The 19,991-nt window shown below is 39.0% G+C and overlaps 1 protein-coding gene across 4 annotated transcripts in view; it reads right to left on the reverse strand.

Moving 5' to 3' along the window:
- The window catches only part of pola1 (polymerase (DNA directed), alpha 1), a 127,783-nt gene that overhangs the window by 17,336 nt on the left and 90,456 nt on the right, over positions 1 to 19,991 (reverse strand). For all 4 annotated transcript variants that reach the window (XM_057824219.1, XM_057824218.1, XM_057824215.1 and 1 more), the window contains one exon: positions 7,871 to 7,967. In XM_057824219.1, coding sequence (XP_057680202.1) covers positions 7,871 to 7,967 — 97 coding nt within the window. The remainder of the gene's footprint in view (positions 1 to 7,870; positions 7,968 to 19,991) is intronic.

Consider the following 19,991-nt stretch of genomic DNA (forward strand, 5'->3'; position numbering starts at 1 on the left):
CAAATGCGGCCCGTGATCAAATTTCTTCCGGCCCCCAGCCTCTGTCATAAAATCAATAACGTCTGTCCCGCACACAGACTTGATAAATTGGTCAGCAGTACTGCTACCAGCATATGAAGTAGCTTACACACTAAATGCTGCCCCTCGTTTACCCACTAAAAGTCAGCAGCACTCTTAGCAACATTACCCTGTGTGACCCTTTACTTCCAATTTTCTAAAATGGCGACAATCAACAAGAAAAAGAAAGTTGACAGTGACGGCCGACGTTTCTTGGATAGGTGGAAATTGGACTATTTCTTCACTAAAATACATAACTATGTCTGCCTCATTTGCAAAGAGACAGTTATTGTTTTTGAAGAGTTCAATGTGAGGCAATATTACCAAACAAGGCACGCTGGCATGTACGACAAGATAACAGGGAAGATACGCAGCAAGAAATTGAAGCAACTTGAAGCTAGTTTAATTTCACAGCAGCAGTATTTCGCAAGAGCCCGAGAGTCGAAAGAGAACGCCACAAAGGCTAGTTGCGAGATTGTTAAAATTATTAGTTAAAAAAAAAAAAAAAAAGCAAATGTGACACACAGAATGGCTTGCTAAAATTTGCTTAAATATATTCTGTGTAAAGGACGTCAGCCAAGGTCGGCCCCTCACATTTTTACCACACCAAATCTGGCCCCCTTTGCAAAAAGTTTGGACACCCCTGTATTACACCATCGCTGTCCGGTTCCCTTTTTAAGACTCATTCTGAGAGATAATACTACCCCATAAAAACAACTGAGTGAAGCACAGTACATTAAATCCTTGTCCTTATCGCTTGAACAGTTTTAAGGTACCACATGGGAGTTTGATATACTCCAATTGTGGCTGTTCGTTATGTTTCATTTATTAGGAGAAAGCAACGAACAGGAAGGTGGACAGAAAGGAAGCAAGCAGACAGAAGAGGAGAACAAACAACAACAAGAAATACATTGTTACACGCAGACGCTACTTAATATAGTGGTGCTATCGTTAGCTAATTATATTTACCCGTGGACACCATCACATACATGCACTAAAGTAGGCTTTCACCGAAAATTAGAGATGCAATTAACGATTAATTTTATAATCAATTAATTGGACGATTAATTAAACGATTAATCAGATGACAGTCACTTTTTTCAATTACCTTTACAATTTAACTTGAAGTTGTTTTATTCATTTAAAAAAAAAAAAAAAAGTAAAATGAAGTAAAATGGATGACTATTTCCTTCAAAAATAAGACTTTATTCCAGTTACCTGACTTTACTGCAGTCTACAACTGTCCTGTTTTTTGTGCATAAAACTTGTTTAAGTTTTTAAATAAAGGTTCTGAGTATGAAATGTAAAAATAATTTCTCAGTACACAAATAAGACAAAAGCCTGTTCATTTGAATAAAAAAAAAAAAAAAAGTGCTGCTGATTGACATTTTTTTTCTTGTGGGCAAAGTGCTGATATAAATTGTGTAAATTACTTTTTTTTTTAAACTAACTAACTAGAAGGCAGACTAATGAATCAGTTTTTTTTTCTCCCAAATATCATAAATGCAATCCAAATCCAATTTCAAAGCACACTCTTTTGTATGACAATTCAGTTTAAATTGGAGTTTGTGTTGAAAGAAGACTGTTATATGAATGGGTTTATGTGTGTGTGGTTTCTTTATAAAAACAAATGAGACAACTTTACTATCGAACAGTAACTCAAGTGCTAACATGAGTCTCCAAAAGACAACAAAACGGACACTTAACCCCACGCCCTGTTTGCTATTTTTGGCTTTTTGAAAATTGCTGAGACAAAACGCAACTTCAAAAAGGCAAACATAACTGCTCATTTCTCATTAAAAACAATTTAACTAACATTAGAAATTAATAAAGCATGAAATATCCCCGACCCAAAAAATTGCACTTTCTTCTGGAACTTGAGTGGAGTACAAATTAATGATTTTTTTTTTTTTTTTGCCAAGCACAAAAAAAATGCTGGTCTGAAGCAGTTAAAACACTGATTAGCATAATCGCTAACTAGTTCAGCGCTCCATGCTAAGTAGGAACGTCTCATCAACAAAGAATACAAACGACCACAATACAGACGACACTTCCTAATATCATTGATTCAACAACCCAACCTGAGTGCAGCAGTGAACTCTCTCTCTTGATCTAATAACAGGCGCACGCTGAGCCTCCCATTCCACACAAACAGGGACCCAAACGGGACTGCTTTTTGCTGCTGACAAAAACAGATTTTCTAAATAGTTGGCAACTAATTTATTAATCGATTTAATCAATTAGTTGTTGCAACCTTATTGAAAATGGTTAAATACTAACCAATTATTTTGTACGCTAATCATTCATTCGATGACGTTCTCCTGTACAAGTTTACGATCATGAAAGATGAAGACCAAAAAGAATGTCGGCAGACATAAACGTTGTGGCGTATGATCCAATTGTTCCAAAACACATTCCCGTAATCCATGTTTAATTGCTGTGAAATTGAAATAAAATACATTGAGCGGAAAAAACAAGCAACATCAGCTTTTTAGACTAACTGAAACATTATTGTGCTTCTTGTTTGATTTCATTTTTGCAATCGTAAACTGGACAAAACACCATGCTGACAGAATATGCGGCTTTATGTTGCATAGCGAGGTACAACACAAGCGTAAACACACCAAGACTAAGTAGACACAAAGCTCGACAAAATAAAGGGAGGCGAGCCACGCGCTGATTGCCAATGATTTTGTGCCTCTAGGCCTGAACAAAAATATAATAAGAAAGCAGAAGTGGACGGCTATAATCACGTTAGTAGCCCTGCACTGCTCCAATCCCTTTATTTTAGCGCCTTCTATCGTTTGAGTGGTCATCTGCTGATTACAAGTTATAGTTACCTCCGCCGTCTCGTTCCTGGCTACCCGACAGCCCTGCCGTTCAAGCATACATACATAAATATTTAATCAAATAAATAAATCACTCAGCCGAGCGGCCCTTTCTAATCAAGTGACATCAATCAGTGAGAACTATGCGTGAAAAGGCCTCGCGGCTTCCGCCTACCGAGCGCACAGTGACTGGAGTAGCGTCTATTTGAGTCCAAGGGGGGAAATATACGCTCCATGTCCCATTACAGCAGAAGGGCTATCCTTTCTTCAGCGTGCCCATTACTTGCCCTATCATTTCTCCAAATCTAAAACCTGTTTTCAATCAACACATCCAAACGAGTGCCTGTCTAAGAGAGAGCGAACGGGGAGAGAGCGGTAAAGGTGGACAGTGAGGGAAAGCGGTGGAGGGCTCTTTCCGCCGTTCTCCCGGTGATTGGAGCATTTTGCATTCTGTACGTGTGTGTGATTGAATCCGTCTCCTAAATTAGGGCTGTTGACTCGAGGAGATGAATGTCCTTAACCCCCCCCCCCTCCCGTGTACAATGCCCATACTTTTTTTGTGTGTGTCTCTGTGTGCACGGGGTGGCGATGATGAATATTTTAAGTGCCGCCTGGGTAACGAGCTTACTTTGAGCCATTGATTGTTAATGCTATGTTACATTTACAGTAATTGTGAGAAAACTGATGGCGACATTAGAATTCAAACAGCACTTTCGCTGCCTTGATTCCAATTTTTACGACAGCGCCGCAGAGTACAAACACAAAACGGCGAATATGAATAAAATATCACAGCATTTAAGAAGCAACGGTTGCTTTCTTTTAACTGCAAATACAGTCTTGTCGCTTATCCACTTTGTTGAAACAATTGCTAATAACCTGACTTTTAATTATTCAATTGGTTTCAGAAATGGCTCATATGAAAACTAAGACCCTCCCAAATGATGCTGAATGTACAATATATGGAGGAAAACAAAGACAAGACTGAAAAAGCAGTTTCTGCTCTTGCACTCCTCTTTAAAAGAAACTGCTGTATTTTAAGCAAAAAAAAAAAAAAGGTTGTGTTTGATAGAACAATATGTCGACAGTGAGGCAAATAAGCATTTAGTCAACCACTAATTGTGCAAGTTCTCCCACTTGAAAATATTAGAGAGGCCTGTAATTGTCCACATGGTTAAACCTCAACCATGAGAGACAGAATCTGGAAAAAAAGCAACAGAAAATCACATTGTTTGATTTTTAAAGAATTTATTTGCAAATCATGGTGGAAAATAAGTATTTGGTCTATACCAAAAGTTCATTTCAATACTTTGTTATGTACCCTTTGTTGGCAATAACGGAGGCCAAACGTTTTCTGTAACTCTTCACGAGCTTTTCACACACTGTTGCAGGTATTTTGGCCCATTCCTCCATGCAGATCTCCTCTAGAGCAGTGATGTTTTGTGGCTGTCATTGGGCAACGCGGACTTTCAACTCCCTCCTCATTCCATGGCGTCAAAATGATAAGAACAGGGAGCAAAAATCCCAGAACCACACGGGGGGACCTAGTGAATGACCTACAGAGAGCTGGGACCACAGTAATAAAGGCTACTATCAGTAACACAATGTGCCGCCAGGGACTCAAATCCTGCACTGCCAGACGTGTCCCCTGCTGAAGAAAGTACAGGTCCAGGCCCGTCTGCGGTTCGCTAGAGAGCATTTGGATGATCCAGAAGAGGACTGGGAGAAACACAGGTTCTCGTGTTTGGAGGAAAAAGAATACTGAATTGCACCATACCCACTATGAAGCATGGGGGTGGAAACATCATGCTTTGGGGCTGTTTTTCTGCAAAGGGACCAGAAGGACTGATCTGTGTAAAGGAAAGAATGAATGGGGCCATGTATCGAGAGATTTTGAGTGAAAATCTCCTTCCATCAGCAAGGGCATTGAAGATGAGACATGGCTGGATCTTTCAGCATGACAATGATCCCAAACACACAGCCAGGGCAACAAAGGAGTGGCTTCGTAAGATGCATTTCAAGGTCCTGGAGTGGCCTAGCCAGTCTCCAGGTCTCAACCCCATAGAAAATCTGCGGAGGGAGTTGAAAATCCGTGTTGCCCAACAAAGCCCCAAAATATCACTGCTCGAGATCTGCATGGAGAAATGGGCCAAAATACCAGCAACAGTGTGTGAAAAGCTTGTGAAGAGTTACAGAAAACGTTTGGCCTCCGTTATTGCCAACAAAGGGTACATAACAAAGTATTGAGATGAACTTTTGGTATTGACCAAATACTTATTTTCCACCATGATTTGCAAATAAATTCTTTAAAAATCAAACAATGTGATTTTCATTTCATTTTGTCAGTGTTGTCCCATGAAAAGATATACTCAAATATCTGAAAAAATGCGAGGGGTGTACTCACTTTTGTGATACACTGTATACTCGGGGTGTAACGGTACACAAAAATCTCGGTTCGGTACGTACCTCGGTTTTGAGGTCACGGTTCAGTTCATTTTCGGTACAGTAAAAAAAAAAAACAAAATGCAAAATATAAAATGTGCTAGTTGTTTACACACCGTTGTGCTTTCAACAATAGGAACATTAGCTTACACAAAGCTAGAATTCTGCTAAAAAAATAGCGGGTATTTAAAGACCATCCAACAACAATTTGCCTTTCAGACCCTGCGTATTGGTCAGCTTTCTTTCTAAAAGAAAGAAGAAAAAAGTCCTGTGCTAAAGAGAAAATCAATCACAATGACGAAGATTTTAACATGTATTTTACAAATGAAATGCCTCAATGAAACATTTTTATTTCTTATGAACGGTTTTCAAAAGCTTTAATGGTGGATTTTCTCAAGTTAAAGCACCACACAGAAATTAATCAATTTAATTGTGTAAGCAGGATGTGTGTATTATTCTTATTATTTAATTACGGGTCTTTTAGCTCATTTCAATTTATTTTATTTAAATGGGCTATCATTTATTTTATTATGTGTTTATATTTTACAAATGTGATGTAGTATTCATTTATATTGTACATTTTATGTTGGATAACTTTAGTTCCTCGGTGAATATTACTTCCTACTTGTTTTGTTGTGGTAGGAGGGTTTTGTATTGAACACGGGGCCGTGTTGGTTATTATTATTTTAGCAGAGAAGACAGCAGTAAATCAACAAAGACAAGTCAAATGTGCCTCGATCTACCACTCAAGAGATCTGATGGACTCAAAAAGTAGGTTAGGATTGCTTATTAGTTTGAAAATCAACTGGATCCACCGTATTATTACACGAGTGACTTCCGGCCCGATCCTAGCAAGTAGTATAGACCCTACCCACCTACGTCACAAAACCACGTGCTCGCTGTATGGTTCTGCCCACTTGTCCGTCATTTTGACTCTGTATTAGCATTGTTTTCAATTGATGGCGGAATTTAAAATGCATTTCATGGAAGACCCGGTGCTTTCTGATGCCGCAAACTCACTGGATCTGTTGCATAAAAGGCGTTATGAGGAAAAGCTTCGTTCTATACAGTCGCCAGATCCATATTTGATGCCCAAATCGATGTTTTTTGACCCACTGTCTTCGCCCTGTCTGCCTGACATCTGCTACGCAGATATTTACAATTATCTTGTCCACACTAAATCAGCCTATTCTCACGAAAATATGAAAAACTTCAAGAGCTTGGAGGCTTATAAATACTTCGTTGCTGGTTGGGTGAAACAGGTCCTCGTCCACGAAAATTCGGCAGGAATCTATCTTGTGCTTGGAAAGGTGAGTTACGAAATTTTCAATTCAAAATCTTTTGTTATTGCTAACATCCACTGTCAAGTCTAATGTATTTCATGTCGTTTGTCAATGGAGTTAAGGCTTTTAATGTTTATATGGTTTAGCGATAGCACTCTCACTACATACATACGTGTATGTTGTCAGCGATTAGCCTAGCAATGATCTTAATTGTGGTTATTTGTCAGCCCCGTAGACGAGGCCAGTTTCTTTCACTTGGTACCAGCTAAATATTATTCAAAAAATAACGATGGTGGAAGAAAGGGAAGTCACAAACATCTTGAATTTGAAACTATGTCGTACTACGTCGTATGTTGTCGGCGATTAGCCTCGCAATGATCTTAATTGTGGTTATTTGTCAGCCCAAAACCCTCTAAGTATATCTTAAATGCATCTTACCGGATATAAAATGACTACTACATAGTCTGTGGTGATTTTTTGGTGCCCAGTTTTCACGTCGAATTGCAGCCGTCCATTTCGCTCTCTTTGGATCCCTCGGAATACAGTAAAACTTCAAGTCTCTCCTTCCATCTTCTCTGTTAGTGCAACCAACAGCCACACACGCCTTCACCATTTTGATTATTAATGTTAAGGAGCAGAAAAACACGCCGTAAATAGGAGAAATGTACGCAGCCGTAACAGGTTAACACTATGTTTTGACGGACAAGTGGGCGGTACCATTCAGGAGAGCGGAGTTGTGACGTCACGTGGGTAGGGTCTATTGACGCAGGAGGGCCGCGTCTCGCGTCAAATAATAAACTCTGCCGTTCTTTTCGCGTGCGTTGCGTTGAGCCGCTTCTGGGACACATCTAACACGCAGCCGCACTGCGACTGGTGTGCATTGGTTGATTGACTCTAACGTCCGCGTTTCACTGCGTTCTCGCGGCGGCCACGTTGTCGCGCCATTGACGTTTCTGGGTTATATACTGTCCATGTTGGTCCTCATTATAGTAGAGAAGACGGAGTAAATATAATCTACACAAAGAAACTGTAACCCGATCGACTCACAGCCTCGAAATGTAAGGGCTATATTACGTCAGAAACTCGTTCGGTACGCGTCTGTTCCGAACAGACTACCACGTACCGAAATGGTTCAATACTATTACATGTACCGTTACACCCTTACTGTATATACAGTATAATATGAAGTAGATTTTTTTTTGGATTCATTTAAAACTTAACGGCACAATATTAATATTTCTCCTTGTGTGAGTGCATGCTTACTTTTCTCTTCCCCTTGCAGTATTTTGGCAACTGCGTGGTCCCAGTCAAAGATGAACCTGTAGAAGCAGATCTGGTTGTACAGGGCCTTCTCAGAGTACTGCGAACAGAAAAACAAAACTGATTAAAAGTTTGTCACGCTCATGGGAAAATGCTGAAGACGGCGAAACGCGTGGGACGTGTGCGCTCCCCCGTGTGAAGCAAGGAATCAAATTTGCTTGTCTTTTCATCTTTACTGCAATTAAGTCGGGCGGGTGACAATGAGCAACACTGAAGGAGGAAAGGGAAAAAAAATAAGGGGTAAATACAGAGAGGCGTGAGATAAACAAAATGAGACGCAGATGGGGAGAGAGAAAGAAAAGGGGATCAGGCCTGAAATACCCTCCCTCATAATAGTTTGTTGTGATAAGCCATTGTGAGAGAAGAATGCGAACAGCCGAGGCTGTCAATTTGATTAGCCATTATACTGCGTGTTTAATTGCAGTTATTGGATCGTCATTTCCTCGCTACGCTGGAGAGGGCACGCCAAGCCCCGAACTCACACCGACGTCAGGTGTGTGCAGAGTGAATTATTAACACAACCGGTAGGAAGATTCCCCCGACAATTCCTTCTCGACACCGTTGGGAGCGAGCGTGTGCCCATTATACCTGCCAATCGACCACCGGCGTAATTATAATTTCAGTTTTTACTGCAGTGGCATAATCAAAAGGCAAGTGTGTCTAATGTAGCGCTCTGCCAAACACGATGAGAGCGAGTCTGTAAAAGGATGGCGGTGTTTAATGGCCGTCGACGGTCGCGCGCATGGAACGCACAGCTGTTGACTACTGATGCGCTGCCTGGCCAACAACCGAACCATGCAGGACTGATAATAGAGGCACGCGTTTGGTTGCCAAGGTTTTGCAAGCACACAAAAAAAACTAAAGAGCACTACATACATGAAAAAAGAACACACATACACGCATGTTCAAACAATATAATGCTGATTATGGAAGAGCCAATTGTTGCTTTCCGATTGAGTGACAGGTGTCAGAAAGGCGTGGCTAAAATATTACAGGGTTGTTATTGAATTTGTGGCACCTCAACTCCACCTTTCCTTGGCGCGCACGTGCATACGGCTACCTCGTCATTCAGCTCGCCGCTTTGTTCCAGCACTGACACCATTTCAATTTGCGCCGCAAATCTGCAGCATTTTCTGCCTGACTGCCTAAGGAGCAAACCAGCTGTGAAATTGCCTCTCTCCCGGGAGCATAGGAACACCCCTCGCTCCCCACCCGGTTACGTAGTACCCCCCCACTTGCTTGTCTTCATTCCCTACTGACTCTCACTTCCATCACCACAAACAACAGTTTAAAAAAAAAAAAAAAAAAAACAAAAAAAAAAAAAAAAAAAAGGTCATAAGGAAAAATTTTAAATCTAAAGGACAAAAATGTATACCGTATTTTTCGAACTATAAGTATTATTATTATTATTTTTTTTCTCTCCATAGTTTGGCAGAGGGTGAGTCTTATACTCTGGAGTGACTTATGTGTGATTATTTACGGTCGGGTCGGGCCGACTTCTCTCTCTTGCTAACTTTTTTAAAAATAAATATATATGGCGGAAAGCAGACAAGACTGAAAAAGCAGTTTCTGCTTTTGCACTCTTTAAAAGAAACTGCTTTATTTTAAGCCAAAACTGTTGTGTTTGGTAGAACAATATGTCTGTATGCTAACGTAGCAGATTCAGGGCGCATTAGGCCCACAAACTATTTTTAATTTGCCCGTTTTACCCTGGAAACCCCCGTTTACAGATGTCGCGCAACCGTTTTTGTTTCAACCCAGCCATGAAAACAAGGTAATTATATTTATTATTCAAAATGTCATTTTTAGCTTAGAATCATTAATTGAGGTCTAATATTTTGTTTAAAAAAAAAAAGAAAAGAAAAAAGAAAAACGACTTTAAAAAAATTTTCACTCGCATATTTCAAACTTTTAAACAAATTACGTCACAATGAAAAAAATGGCGTCTGTAAAAAAAGTCACTGATATCTACCTCATAACTTGCTAAATTGTTTTTTTTATGTTACTGTCGCATTTCCCCCCGATATGTTAGATGATAATCGAGCCAAACAAAGAAAATTGGGGGGGGGGGGGGGGGGGGGGGGGGGGGGGGCGTGCTGTTTAAAAGGGCAAATATTTGAAAAAGAAAATCTCGACCACTCCTTGATGTCTGAGATTTCTGCATCGCGACCCTTGTTATATTACCATGTTTCACCCATAAAATCCCCCCAAAATCCAGCTGTGGCCATTCACTGCTGTTTCTTGACACTCAGTGATACATGCGACATGGAGTTTTTGGATCGAAACAAGTACGCGATAATATCTCATTAAAGTCATGGCGTAATTCTGCTCTCACCTCCATATAGGATTTTGCTGTTTAAAAAACTTTTTTTTTTTTTTTAAAATGCCCTTCTGTTCAAAAATTTTCTTCCGCCAGAAAATTGAGATTTTAAGCTTTCCAATGATGTCTCACGCATGCATATCAGACAATTTTGAAATTTGGCCAAATTGGGGGTCTCAGAGTGGCACTTCAAGTCACCTGAGTGTTTTACGCCATATTCATATATCTTTACAAAAAAAATGTATGGATGTTAAATAAAATAATTTGGATAAAACAGAAGGCGCTGTGCATGCCTACACACGTGAACGCAGTGGCTCTCTTTTCAATCTTCCCCTCCCAGCGCCCTGCGGCGAATTTGTTACAGAAGACAGGCTTTAATTTTTTATCATGATGCATATATGCACCTCGTCACAAACGTGATCACACAAAACGAAACCACGCATCACATCCTCGCATTTTCTCCTTCTCCTGAGTCCTCACAAATAAAACATAACATTTCGGGTTTTTTCAGGCTCGTGTCTACAAATAAAACAACATTTCTGTTTTTTTTCGGGCTCGGGTAGGCAAAACAAGTTAATTGATCGGGCTCGGGCCGCGTCGGGCTTTAATACCCGCGGGCCAGTAGCGTTGGGCTGGATTTTTTAGGCCCGATCTAACTTCTAGCGTCATGTAATGTTCGCATACTGTACACCTGTTCAGCCTGTTGTTCTCTACTGTATTTTAAATTGCCTTTCAAAATGACATGTCTGTTCTTGGTGCTGGAATCTATCAAATAAATTTCCCCTCAAAAATGCGACTTGTACTCCTGTGCGACTTCTATATGTTTATTTCCTTTTCATTGCGCATTTTTTTGGCTGGTGCGACTCACTAGTATACTCAGGTGCGACGTATAGTCCGAAAAATACGGTAAATGAATACCCGAATCAGACAGGAACTGTTTTAAGAAGTTTTGCCCAAATGTTTATAAAACCTATAGCAAAATCATGCAACCCCGAATAAATTTGGGAGACAGCGAGAACAAAAAGTGGTATTTGGTATTGGCAAAATGGCTTTTGGCATGTGGCATTTTTTTGTTTGTTTTTGGTGTGTAAGAAAATGGCTTTTGGCATGTAGCATTTTTTTGGTATGTGGCAAAATGGCATTTTTATTTGGTAAAATGACATTTGGTACATGGCTTTTTATTTGGTATGTGGCAAAATGACTTTTGGTATATGGCTTTTTTGTATATAGCCTTTTTTTGTACATGGCATTTTTTCAGGTCATTCATGTCCATGCCATTGACGGCTATGCACGTCCAAACAGTCCAGAAAATGCCACATACCATACCAAATAAAAATTCCGCATACCAAAATCCATTTTGCCACATAAAAAAAAGCCACATACCCAAAAAAATGCCACATATCAAAATACATTTTGCATGACGCCCCAAAAAATATGCCACATGCTGAAATCCATTTTGTCACATACCAAAAAAAAGCCACATACCAAAATCCATTTTGCCACTTCCCAAAAAAAAAAGCCACATACCAAAAGTCCATTTTGCCACTTCCCAAAAAAAAAAAAAAGCCACATGGCAGAAGCCATTTTGCCACATACAAAAAAAAAAAAAAAAAAAAAAAAAAAAAAAGCCACATGAAAAAAAGCCATTTTGCAATCTACCAAGTACCACTTTTTATTCTCAGCCCCGCTGATGAATTTTGCAACTAGCACCACTGCTGTTTTTGTCAACGATGACGACGACGAATATATTTGATCGATGACCAATTTTTTCATGACGATGTGACAATAAAGAGCTAAAAACGTGTCGTGGCGGACTAAAATGAGACGAATGCTAGTTTTCAACTGATGAGGAGTTTCCATAATATGTGTGTAATAGGTGTGCGAAATTTCCGATTCTTAGACTATTGGCGACTCGGCCGTGGAAGATTCAAAAAAGATTCACAAACAACGAAATTCCGATTATTGAACTATGCCAAGTAAAGCGGAACTAAAACGCAGTCAGCGCGGTCTTCGGAACGCAACGAGGAATAGACAGTAAATATCAATGTTCAACTCACGGCTCTGGCTCATCTCATGCCGCTAGATATAAAAAAAAATAAAAAATAAAAAAAATTTGTCTGCGGCCGACAGTCGCTACAAACTACGCCCACATAATTCTACGGTAGATATCACATGTATAAAGAACTAGATGTGATATGACACGGCGATGTTAGCAGCACATGTATAGAAAACTAGATGCGAAATGACAAACTCGCTGACGTTAGTAAACAGCTGCCATCTTAAAGCAGTAGACTTCTCTGTCTGTTGTAGCAAACCTTCAGAGCGAACCAAATTAACTTATTATCTAAAATACTCCTAAATTGGCAAAATCTTGACTTGAATCTATCTTAAAATGATGAAACAGTTTTAAAACTTTCACATGTCAAAAGTAGACATAAGGAAAATTATGGAATAACGGGAGCAATTTTAACAACGGTTGATTCAGAACATTAAATTTATTCAACTGCTGATACAGAATGTGGACTTGCGTATTTTATTTACTGTTTTGAACTGTTAACTTGATACTGAAATAGTAGTTTATTTAAGCCTGAGAGGATTTTTGTGCATTTTTTGTAACTAATGTACAAAACATTAAAAGCAGCTAATAGCTGGTGGCAGGGGGGCATCAACAATCGATTTTTAAGCGAATCGTAGCCTCTGAATTGTAATCGAATCCTTAGTTGCCCCAAGAGTCCCACCTCAAATGTTCGCAATGTGTGACATTTTCTTATTGTAGTATATGTAGTAAGTCAGCCTGCTTCAAAGCAGTGTTTGGCTTTGTCACTCATGTGATTGACGAGTGGGGCAGGGGGACGCAGACTGTGTCCTCCCCAGGCTCCAAATTTGCTTGTTTTGAAACACATGGTAATATTTGCTTTTTTATCTTGCCAAGAGAGAATATGCAATGTTTAAAGATCTGTGCTGAGTGATCATCACGAAAAGTGTAACGGTATTTGTTTTCGTCCCTTACTGTCACGGTACGGGCATCATGGTTCGTTGCACGCTGTCAGATGGCGAATAAGTTTGAGTTAAAAAAAAAATTTTTTTTTTAAATTTAAAAATCCATGTTGGAACCCTCCAATCCACAAGGACATCAGAGGTAGTGCAAGAAGACAAACCAAAACAGACACAGAAGACATTATCATTGATCACTACTAGGAAAGCTATGGTGAATGTACAGAGTGGAATCTATCAAATGCGGTATTACTTTTTGAAGTGTATTTATTTCATATTTTCAAATTAGAAAATTTTGCTCTGGCCCTAGGCTGAAGTCATTGAAACGCTGAGTTTATTTTTGCATTATTTCAGAGATGCTTTCTCAGTTTTGGAAGTATTTGTCATTATTATTTTATTTTTTCCAAGATAATAAACTATATCTTGTGTGTAGTTCGCTGGTAATGGTTTACAGTTAACTGTGTCTAAGATTTAAAAAAAAAGGGAGTGAAAGTTGAGCCGCGAATAGTAAGGAATCACTGTAATACTTTCCTGCCTTTTATGTATCATGTCCTATATTTTGCTTTGTTGTAAAGCACTTTGAGGACATCTCAGCTTTTTGCAAAGGGCCATATAAATTAATTTGATTTCATTTATAAACCAGGCTGTGCTATTAAATTCAATTTTCCAGCGATACTTGCGCTCACGCCGAGCAAACCTTCAACATCCCGCCGTCGCATGAGTGCAACAAACGAGGACGGCTGAGTAACGACGAGAGGAAAACATACATTTTTCCTCAGCTGTGACTGCAGCAGGCTTTAAAACTATTTTTTTTTAAAAAATGCAATGAGCGTTTATTGCCGCTCGAGTTAGCCGTGCTGATCAGCTTGACAAGACACCATAATGAGTCAATATATGTAAATCTTTACTAGGCAAACACGGTGGGAAACAAAGGCATTTAACTGGTGCTCTCGCCCGCGAGCCTCCAACCATTCAGTAGCGGTAATTTCTCTATATTGAAAGGCATAATTGCCCGCTATTTGAAGATATTCATGCCCAATTTTTGAAATTAATTTCAATTGGGGAGAAATGTAGAAATGTCAGCTCCAGTGAAAGGGATTTGATTTCAATTATCCTCGCTCAAAGGACTGTGATTTCCAAATACACTTAAGCAAAATTATGACAAGAATTTTTGTTCGGTAAAATTCAGTGTTTAAAGAGCGATTAGGCGATAATGGGGCAGCTTTGAGGCGGCGGTGAATGCAGCCGTCTCCCTCTGAAAGGCACTCAATTATCTCTGATTGCTCCCGCTATAATGTATCAAATAGAGATACCTGCTATTGCCGTAATTTGTGTGAAAATTAACACGGTGCAATTTCCACTAGAGGGGAAAAAGGGAGCTCTAATGGGTGCCTGAGCGTACATCAATAAAGCGAAGGGGGTGGGGGGGTGGGGGAGTCGCGGAGGGAGGAGAGAATAAGTGGGAGAGCTAACGAGGGAGGGGAAGGGAAAGAAAGTGAAAAGAAAAGAGCAGGAGCGAGAAAGTGGGGAAAGAAAGGGAAAGTCAGGAGAGAGATTTAAAACAGAGCGTGGACAAAAAGAGGCTATTTGAGTTAAGCGCTACGTATGCGGGCGGGAGGCAGCGAGGGTGGTAACGATAGAAAAGAACAGCAAGGGAGAGGGGAATAGAAAGAAATTTAATTTGCTGAAAATATTACAAATTGCACCTGTGCATAACTCCCCCAAATTACCAACCAATCAAGGCAGAGTGCCTATTACGCTCCCATTACATGGAGATCAGATCACACTCTGAATCTGTGTCCAGCCAGAGAGGGCGGAGGAGTAAAAGGCAAAGTGAGATGGAGAGATGGATGGATGGATAAAGTGCGGGAAGAAAAAGAAGCGAGAGGCAGCCACGCTCTGATAATAAATGGTGCTAAACAGAAAAATAGTGTATTCACATTCCAGCAGCAGATGAAGCAACAAGAAAACGTGATTGTGTTTGTGGCTCAATCAATCATGAATTATATTTAACACTATTATACACCGTGATTACTTGAACATATGAAAACATCGACAAGGTAATAATGTGGCTAGAAAAAGAAACGAGTGCTGTCAACTACCGCGGAATACATGGCTGAAATTGGCCGTTTTAATAATTATATCCATTCAACGTAATCTCTCTGATTACTTTGCCTCAAATCCGAGATTGTTTCTCAACAAAGGAATCATATAAGAGAATGCGTCAAAGTTCACGTCCATCTATTAAGATATGTCAAGCCAGAATAGCTAATTAAGTCCATTCTACATTAATCACTGTAGCGGAAATTTGTGGTTTTAAAAAAAATTAGCATACAACTTACATTTCGATAATACAGTGATCCCTCGTTTTTCAGGGTTAATAGGGACCAGAACCCCAAGCAATAAGTGAAAAACAGCAATGTCGCAATTTTTTTTCATATTTAGCATTGGAACGATACATATAAGACATGTTTTTTCCCCAAAATATAATTAGGAAAAAGAAATGTTATTGTATATGGCGGAAAACACAGACAAGACTGAAAAAGCAGCTTCTGCTCTTGCACTCTTCTTTAAAAGAAACTGCTGTATTTGAAGCCAAAACAACTGTTGTGTTTGATAGAACAATATGTCTATATGTCTATATGCTGCCATAGCAGATTCATGGCATATTAAGCCCCCAAACTATTTTAAATTTGTCCATTTTACCCTGAAAACCCCCGTTTACAGACGTGGCGCAAACGCTTTTGTTTTAACCCAGCCATAAAATGAAGGTATTATATTTATTCTTCAAAATGTCTGTTATTTTAAGCTTAGAATCATTAATTGAATTCACTTGCATATTTTAAACTTTTAAATGACGTCCCATTGAAAAAAATGGCGTCTGTAAAAGTCACGGATATGTACCTCATAACCAGGGGTCGCGTTAACCGAATATTTTCCGTCGTTGACCGTTTTTTTTAAAACGTAGACGGAAAAAACTGAAGTCCATCTGTCATTTTGACAGGTTGCAATTCACACCCCAGTCCACAGGGTGGCGAGTGAGCATATTAATTAGCTATTGTGACACAAGTCATTGACAACAGTCTGTCTCGCGCTAGCCATGTTGAATAAACTCCGTTCTCCTCGTATGTTTACTTCCGCGCGCAAGTCCCTCGTCGCTCGTTGCCCGTCGCTGATTGGTGCACTCCGCTGTCTGTTTGCCTCTTGTTAAGCTTGTTCGGACAGAATATTAATTAAAAATGAATGAAAACTAAATACTATTGAATATGTCATTATTATCATTTTAAAAATGTGACGGGTAAAAATAGATTATGACTGGATTTTTATGACACTGTCAGTCAAAATGACAGACAACAAAAAAGTCTAGCGCAACCTCTGCTCATAACCAACACTTAATTGTTTTTTTTTTTTGTTACTGTACTTACTAAATAATTGATCCAAACAAAGAAAAATTGGGGGGAAACGTTTAAAAGGGTAAATATATGTAAAAGAAAACCTCGACGACTTTTTGATGTTTGCGAATTTCTGCATCAAGACCCTTGTTATATTGCCATGTTTCACCGATAAAATCCCCCCAAAAAACAGCCATTCACAGTTGTGTCTTGACACTCAGTGATACATGTTACATGGAGTTTTTGGATTGAAACAAGTTAAGTACGCGATAATATCTTGTTTAAGTCATGGCGTCTGTAATTCTGCTCTCGCGTGCTCTTGCCTCCAGATAGGGTTTCGCTGTTTAAAAAACATAAAACTCCTGTCCAAAATTTTTCCCCCCAGAAAATGGAGATTTTAAGCTTTCCAATTATGTATCACACATGCATATAGGAACATTTTGAATTTTGGCCAAATTGGGGGTCTTCGAGCGGAACTTCAAGTCACCTGAGTGTTTTCCGCCATATATATTATATATGGCGGAAAACACAGACAAGGCTGAAAAAGCTGTTTCTGCTCTTGCACCCCTCTTCAAAATAAACTGCTGTATTTTAAGTCAAAAGAACTGTTGTGTTTGATAGAACAATATGTCTATATGCTGCCGCTTTTGTTTCAACCCAGCCATAAAAAGAGGGTAAGTAATTACTGTATATTTATTATTCAAATTGTCTGTCATTTTTAGCTGAGAATCATTAATTGATGTCTAATATTTAGTTTGTTTTTTTTTTTTTTAAAAAAAAAAGACTATCTCTTTATTGTATTTAAACGTAAAGTTAAATGTATTATTGCATTTAACGCATATGCCCCGCTCAAACAGATTAAAATGACAGCACAGTGTCATTTCCACTTGTTACTTGTGTTTTTTGGTGTTTTGTTGCCCTCTGCTGGCGCTTGGGTGCGACTGATTTTATGGGTTTCAGCACCATGAGCACTGTGTAATTATTGAGATCAACAATGGCGAGCTACTAGTTAATTTTTTGATTGAAAATTTTACAAACTTTATTAAAACGAAAACATTAACAGGGGTTTTAATAGAAAGTTTCTATAACCTGTACTAACATTTATCTTTTAAGAACTACAAGTCTTTCTATCCATGGATCGCTTTAGCAGAATGTTAATGTTAATGCCATCTTGTTGATTTATTGTTATAATAAACAAATACAGTACTTAAAGCGCAATATAAGTATAACACCATTTACCATTTATGTACAGTATGTTGAATGGATATATCCATCTTGTGTCTTATCTTTCCATTTCAACAGTAATTTACAGAAAAATATGGCACATTTTATAGATGCTTTGAATTGCGATTAATCACGATTAATTTTTAAGCTGTAATTAATTCGATAAAAATTTTTAATCGTTTGACAGCCCTAGTTAAAATGAGTGTCATTTTGAACATAAGTTTACACATGTGATACAGCTTTACAAATTGTCATTGTTTTTGCTGTCCATCAAGCTGAACAACTTGACATTTAGTGAGGATAGAACACGTCATATAAATGAAGTAAAAAACAAGGTACTGTAAAGTACAATAATGTACTATTTATGCGACTTTAAAAAACGACTGGAGACAAGATGGCGGACAAGACACTAGTGTCGTAAAGTCGAAATCGTGTAAGTCGAGTACGTCGTAACCCGGGGACTACCTGTACAATAATTATTAATACAAAACAACTGCTAAACAGAAAAACAAAAGATTTTCATCCTTCTGGTGTAAATTGGAATGAGTGTATCACTAGTAGATGTCCAATCCATTTGAAGTGGAAGGGATGGCAGCTATCGATTATTTAGTAGTCGATTAATCTATCAACTAGTTAGTTCGAATAATTGAGTCATCAGATTAGGAACATTTAATGGTTTGCAGAATCAATTTTCATAAATAACCCTCTAAGTGCATCTAAATGCGAATACTAAAGAAAATTCCTGAGTTTCTTCAAACTATGCAGAATTGCATTTTTATTTAAAAATTAAAATAAGCTTAGCTTGGCCTCAAACGGTATAAAATAAACAAATGATATAAGTACAACAACAGAAAAATTGGCTAAATTTTATAGCAAAAGTCCGCTAGCCTAAATGCTAAAGCTGTTTTATAATGACTTTAACAGATTGTTCAAACACATATTCCCACCCAAAAACTGCTAAGTATACCGATAAACTAAATTACTAATGCATTAAAAAAAACTTATGAGCTCAAATAAAAACTTATGTTGGTCTTAACAGGGAGCAATTGGATTCAGCCAGTTTAAATGAGTTATGTCATGTTCACCGTTGCCACTAGGGATGGGAATCGAAATCCGATTCCAATTCGGAACCGGTTCCGAGTGTTTCGAGGCCTCGACATCACAATGAAAAAGCCTTAATGATCCCTTTAACGAGTCCTGAAGGCGCATATTGCGTCTTGACTGTCTTGTTGTCCAGACGCATCAAACTAGAATGGCGCCAAGAACCACCCGCTCCAAAGTTTGGCTACACTTCACCAGGAAAGAGGGTGAAAATGAAAGGTTACGATGGTTTAGCACAAGCATTGCAGCCGTAAACATAACAATGACAGCACGTAGGTTCAAACGCTCGAAAGTGTGTCTTCACTTCACGAGGAAAAATTACAACAACACGACTTGCCATCTTTACAAGGTGGAGATAACTGCATCGGGAAGGAAGCTGGAGATAACTGCCTCAGGAGGGAATAGACTGCACTGTCTTCACCGAGACAGCTATACAGCTAGCTAAACTCCAAAATGACGATACAGAAGACGTTGGTATAATTTGATGACTTTATTCAACCATCACTTAAGAGTGAAACTAAAAATAGAAAAGAAACAAATCAATTTCGTCCCCAATAACAAACAGGTTCGCATCAACGTAAATCAGCGATGATTAGCTGCTAATACAAACAGTTAGCATGCGTTCGCTAGCATTAGCACATCGTTCAAACCACTACACAACTGGATTTAAGTGTCCGATCGCGAGTGGAAACACACAACAATAACACAAAAGATGATACATCAAGGCGTTGCCTTTGTAGGTATTTTACAAACATTAAGAAAGAACGTAGGGTCATAGCAGTGCTTCCCTCTCTCACTAACTCGCTCACTCGCTTGGATGCGGCATTTCTTCTTCTTCGCGTGTATCGCGCTCTTCTTCACGTGAGTGCGTTCTTCTTTGCGTGAGGAAGCGCAAGTGCGCCCCCACTTGAGCGTGAAAGCACCATAAAAACTAAAAGGCATGCATTTCACTATAATGGTAAATAATACACTTTAACAGGGGTCCCCAAACTACGGCCCGCAGGCCGCATACAGCCCACCCCAACATTTGGTC

Source organism: Corythoichthys intestinalis, chromosome 20 (genome assembly GCF_030265065.1).
Source record: "Corythoichthys intestinalis isolate RoL2023-P3 chromosome 20, ASM3026506v1, whole genome shotgun sequence".
Lineage (NCBI taxonomy): Eukaryota > Metazoa > Chordata > Actinopteri > Syngnathiformes > Syngnathidae > Corythoichthys > Corythoichthys intestinalis.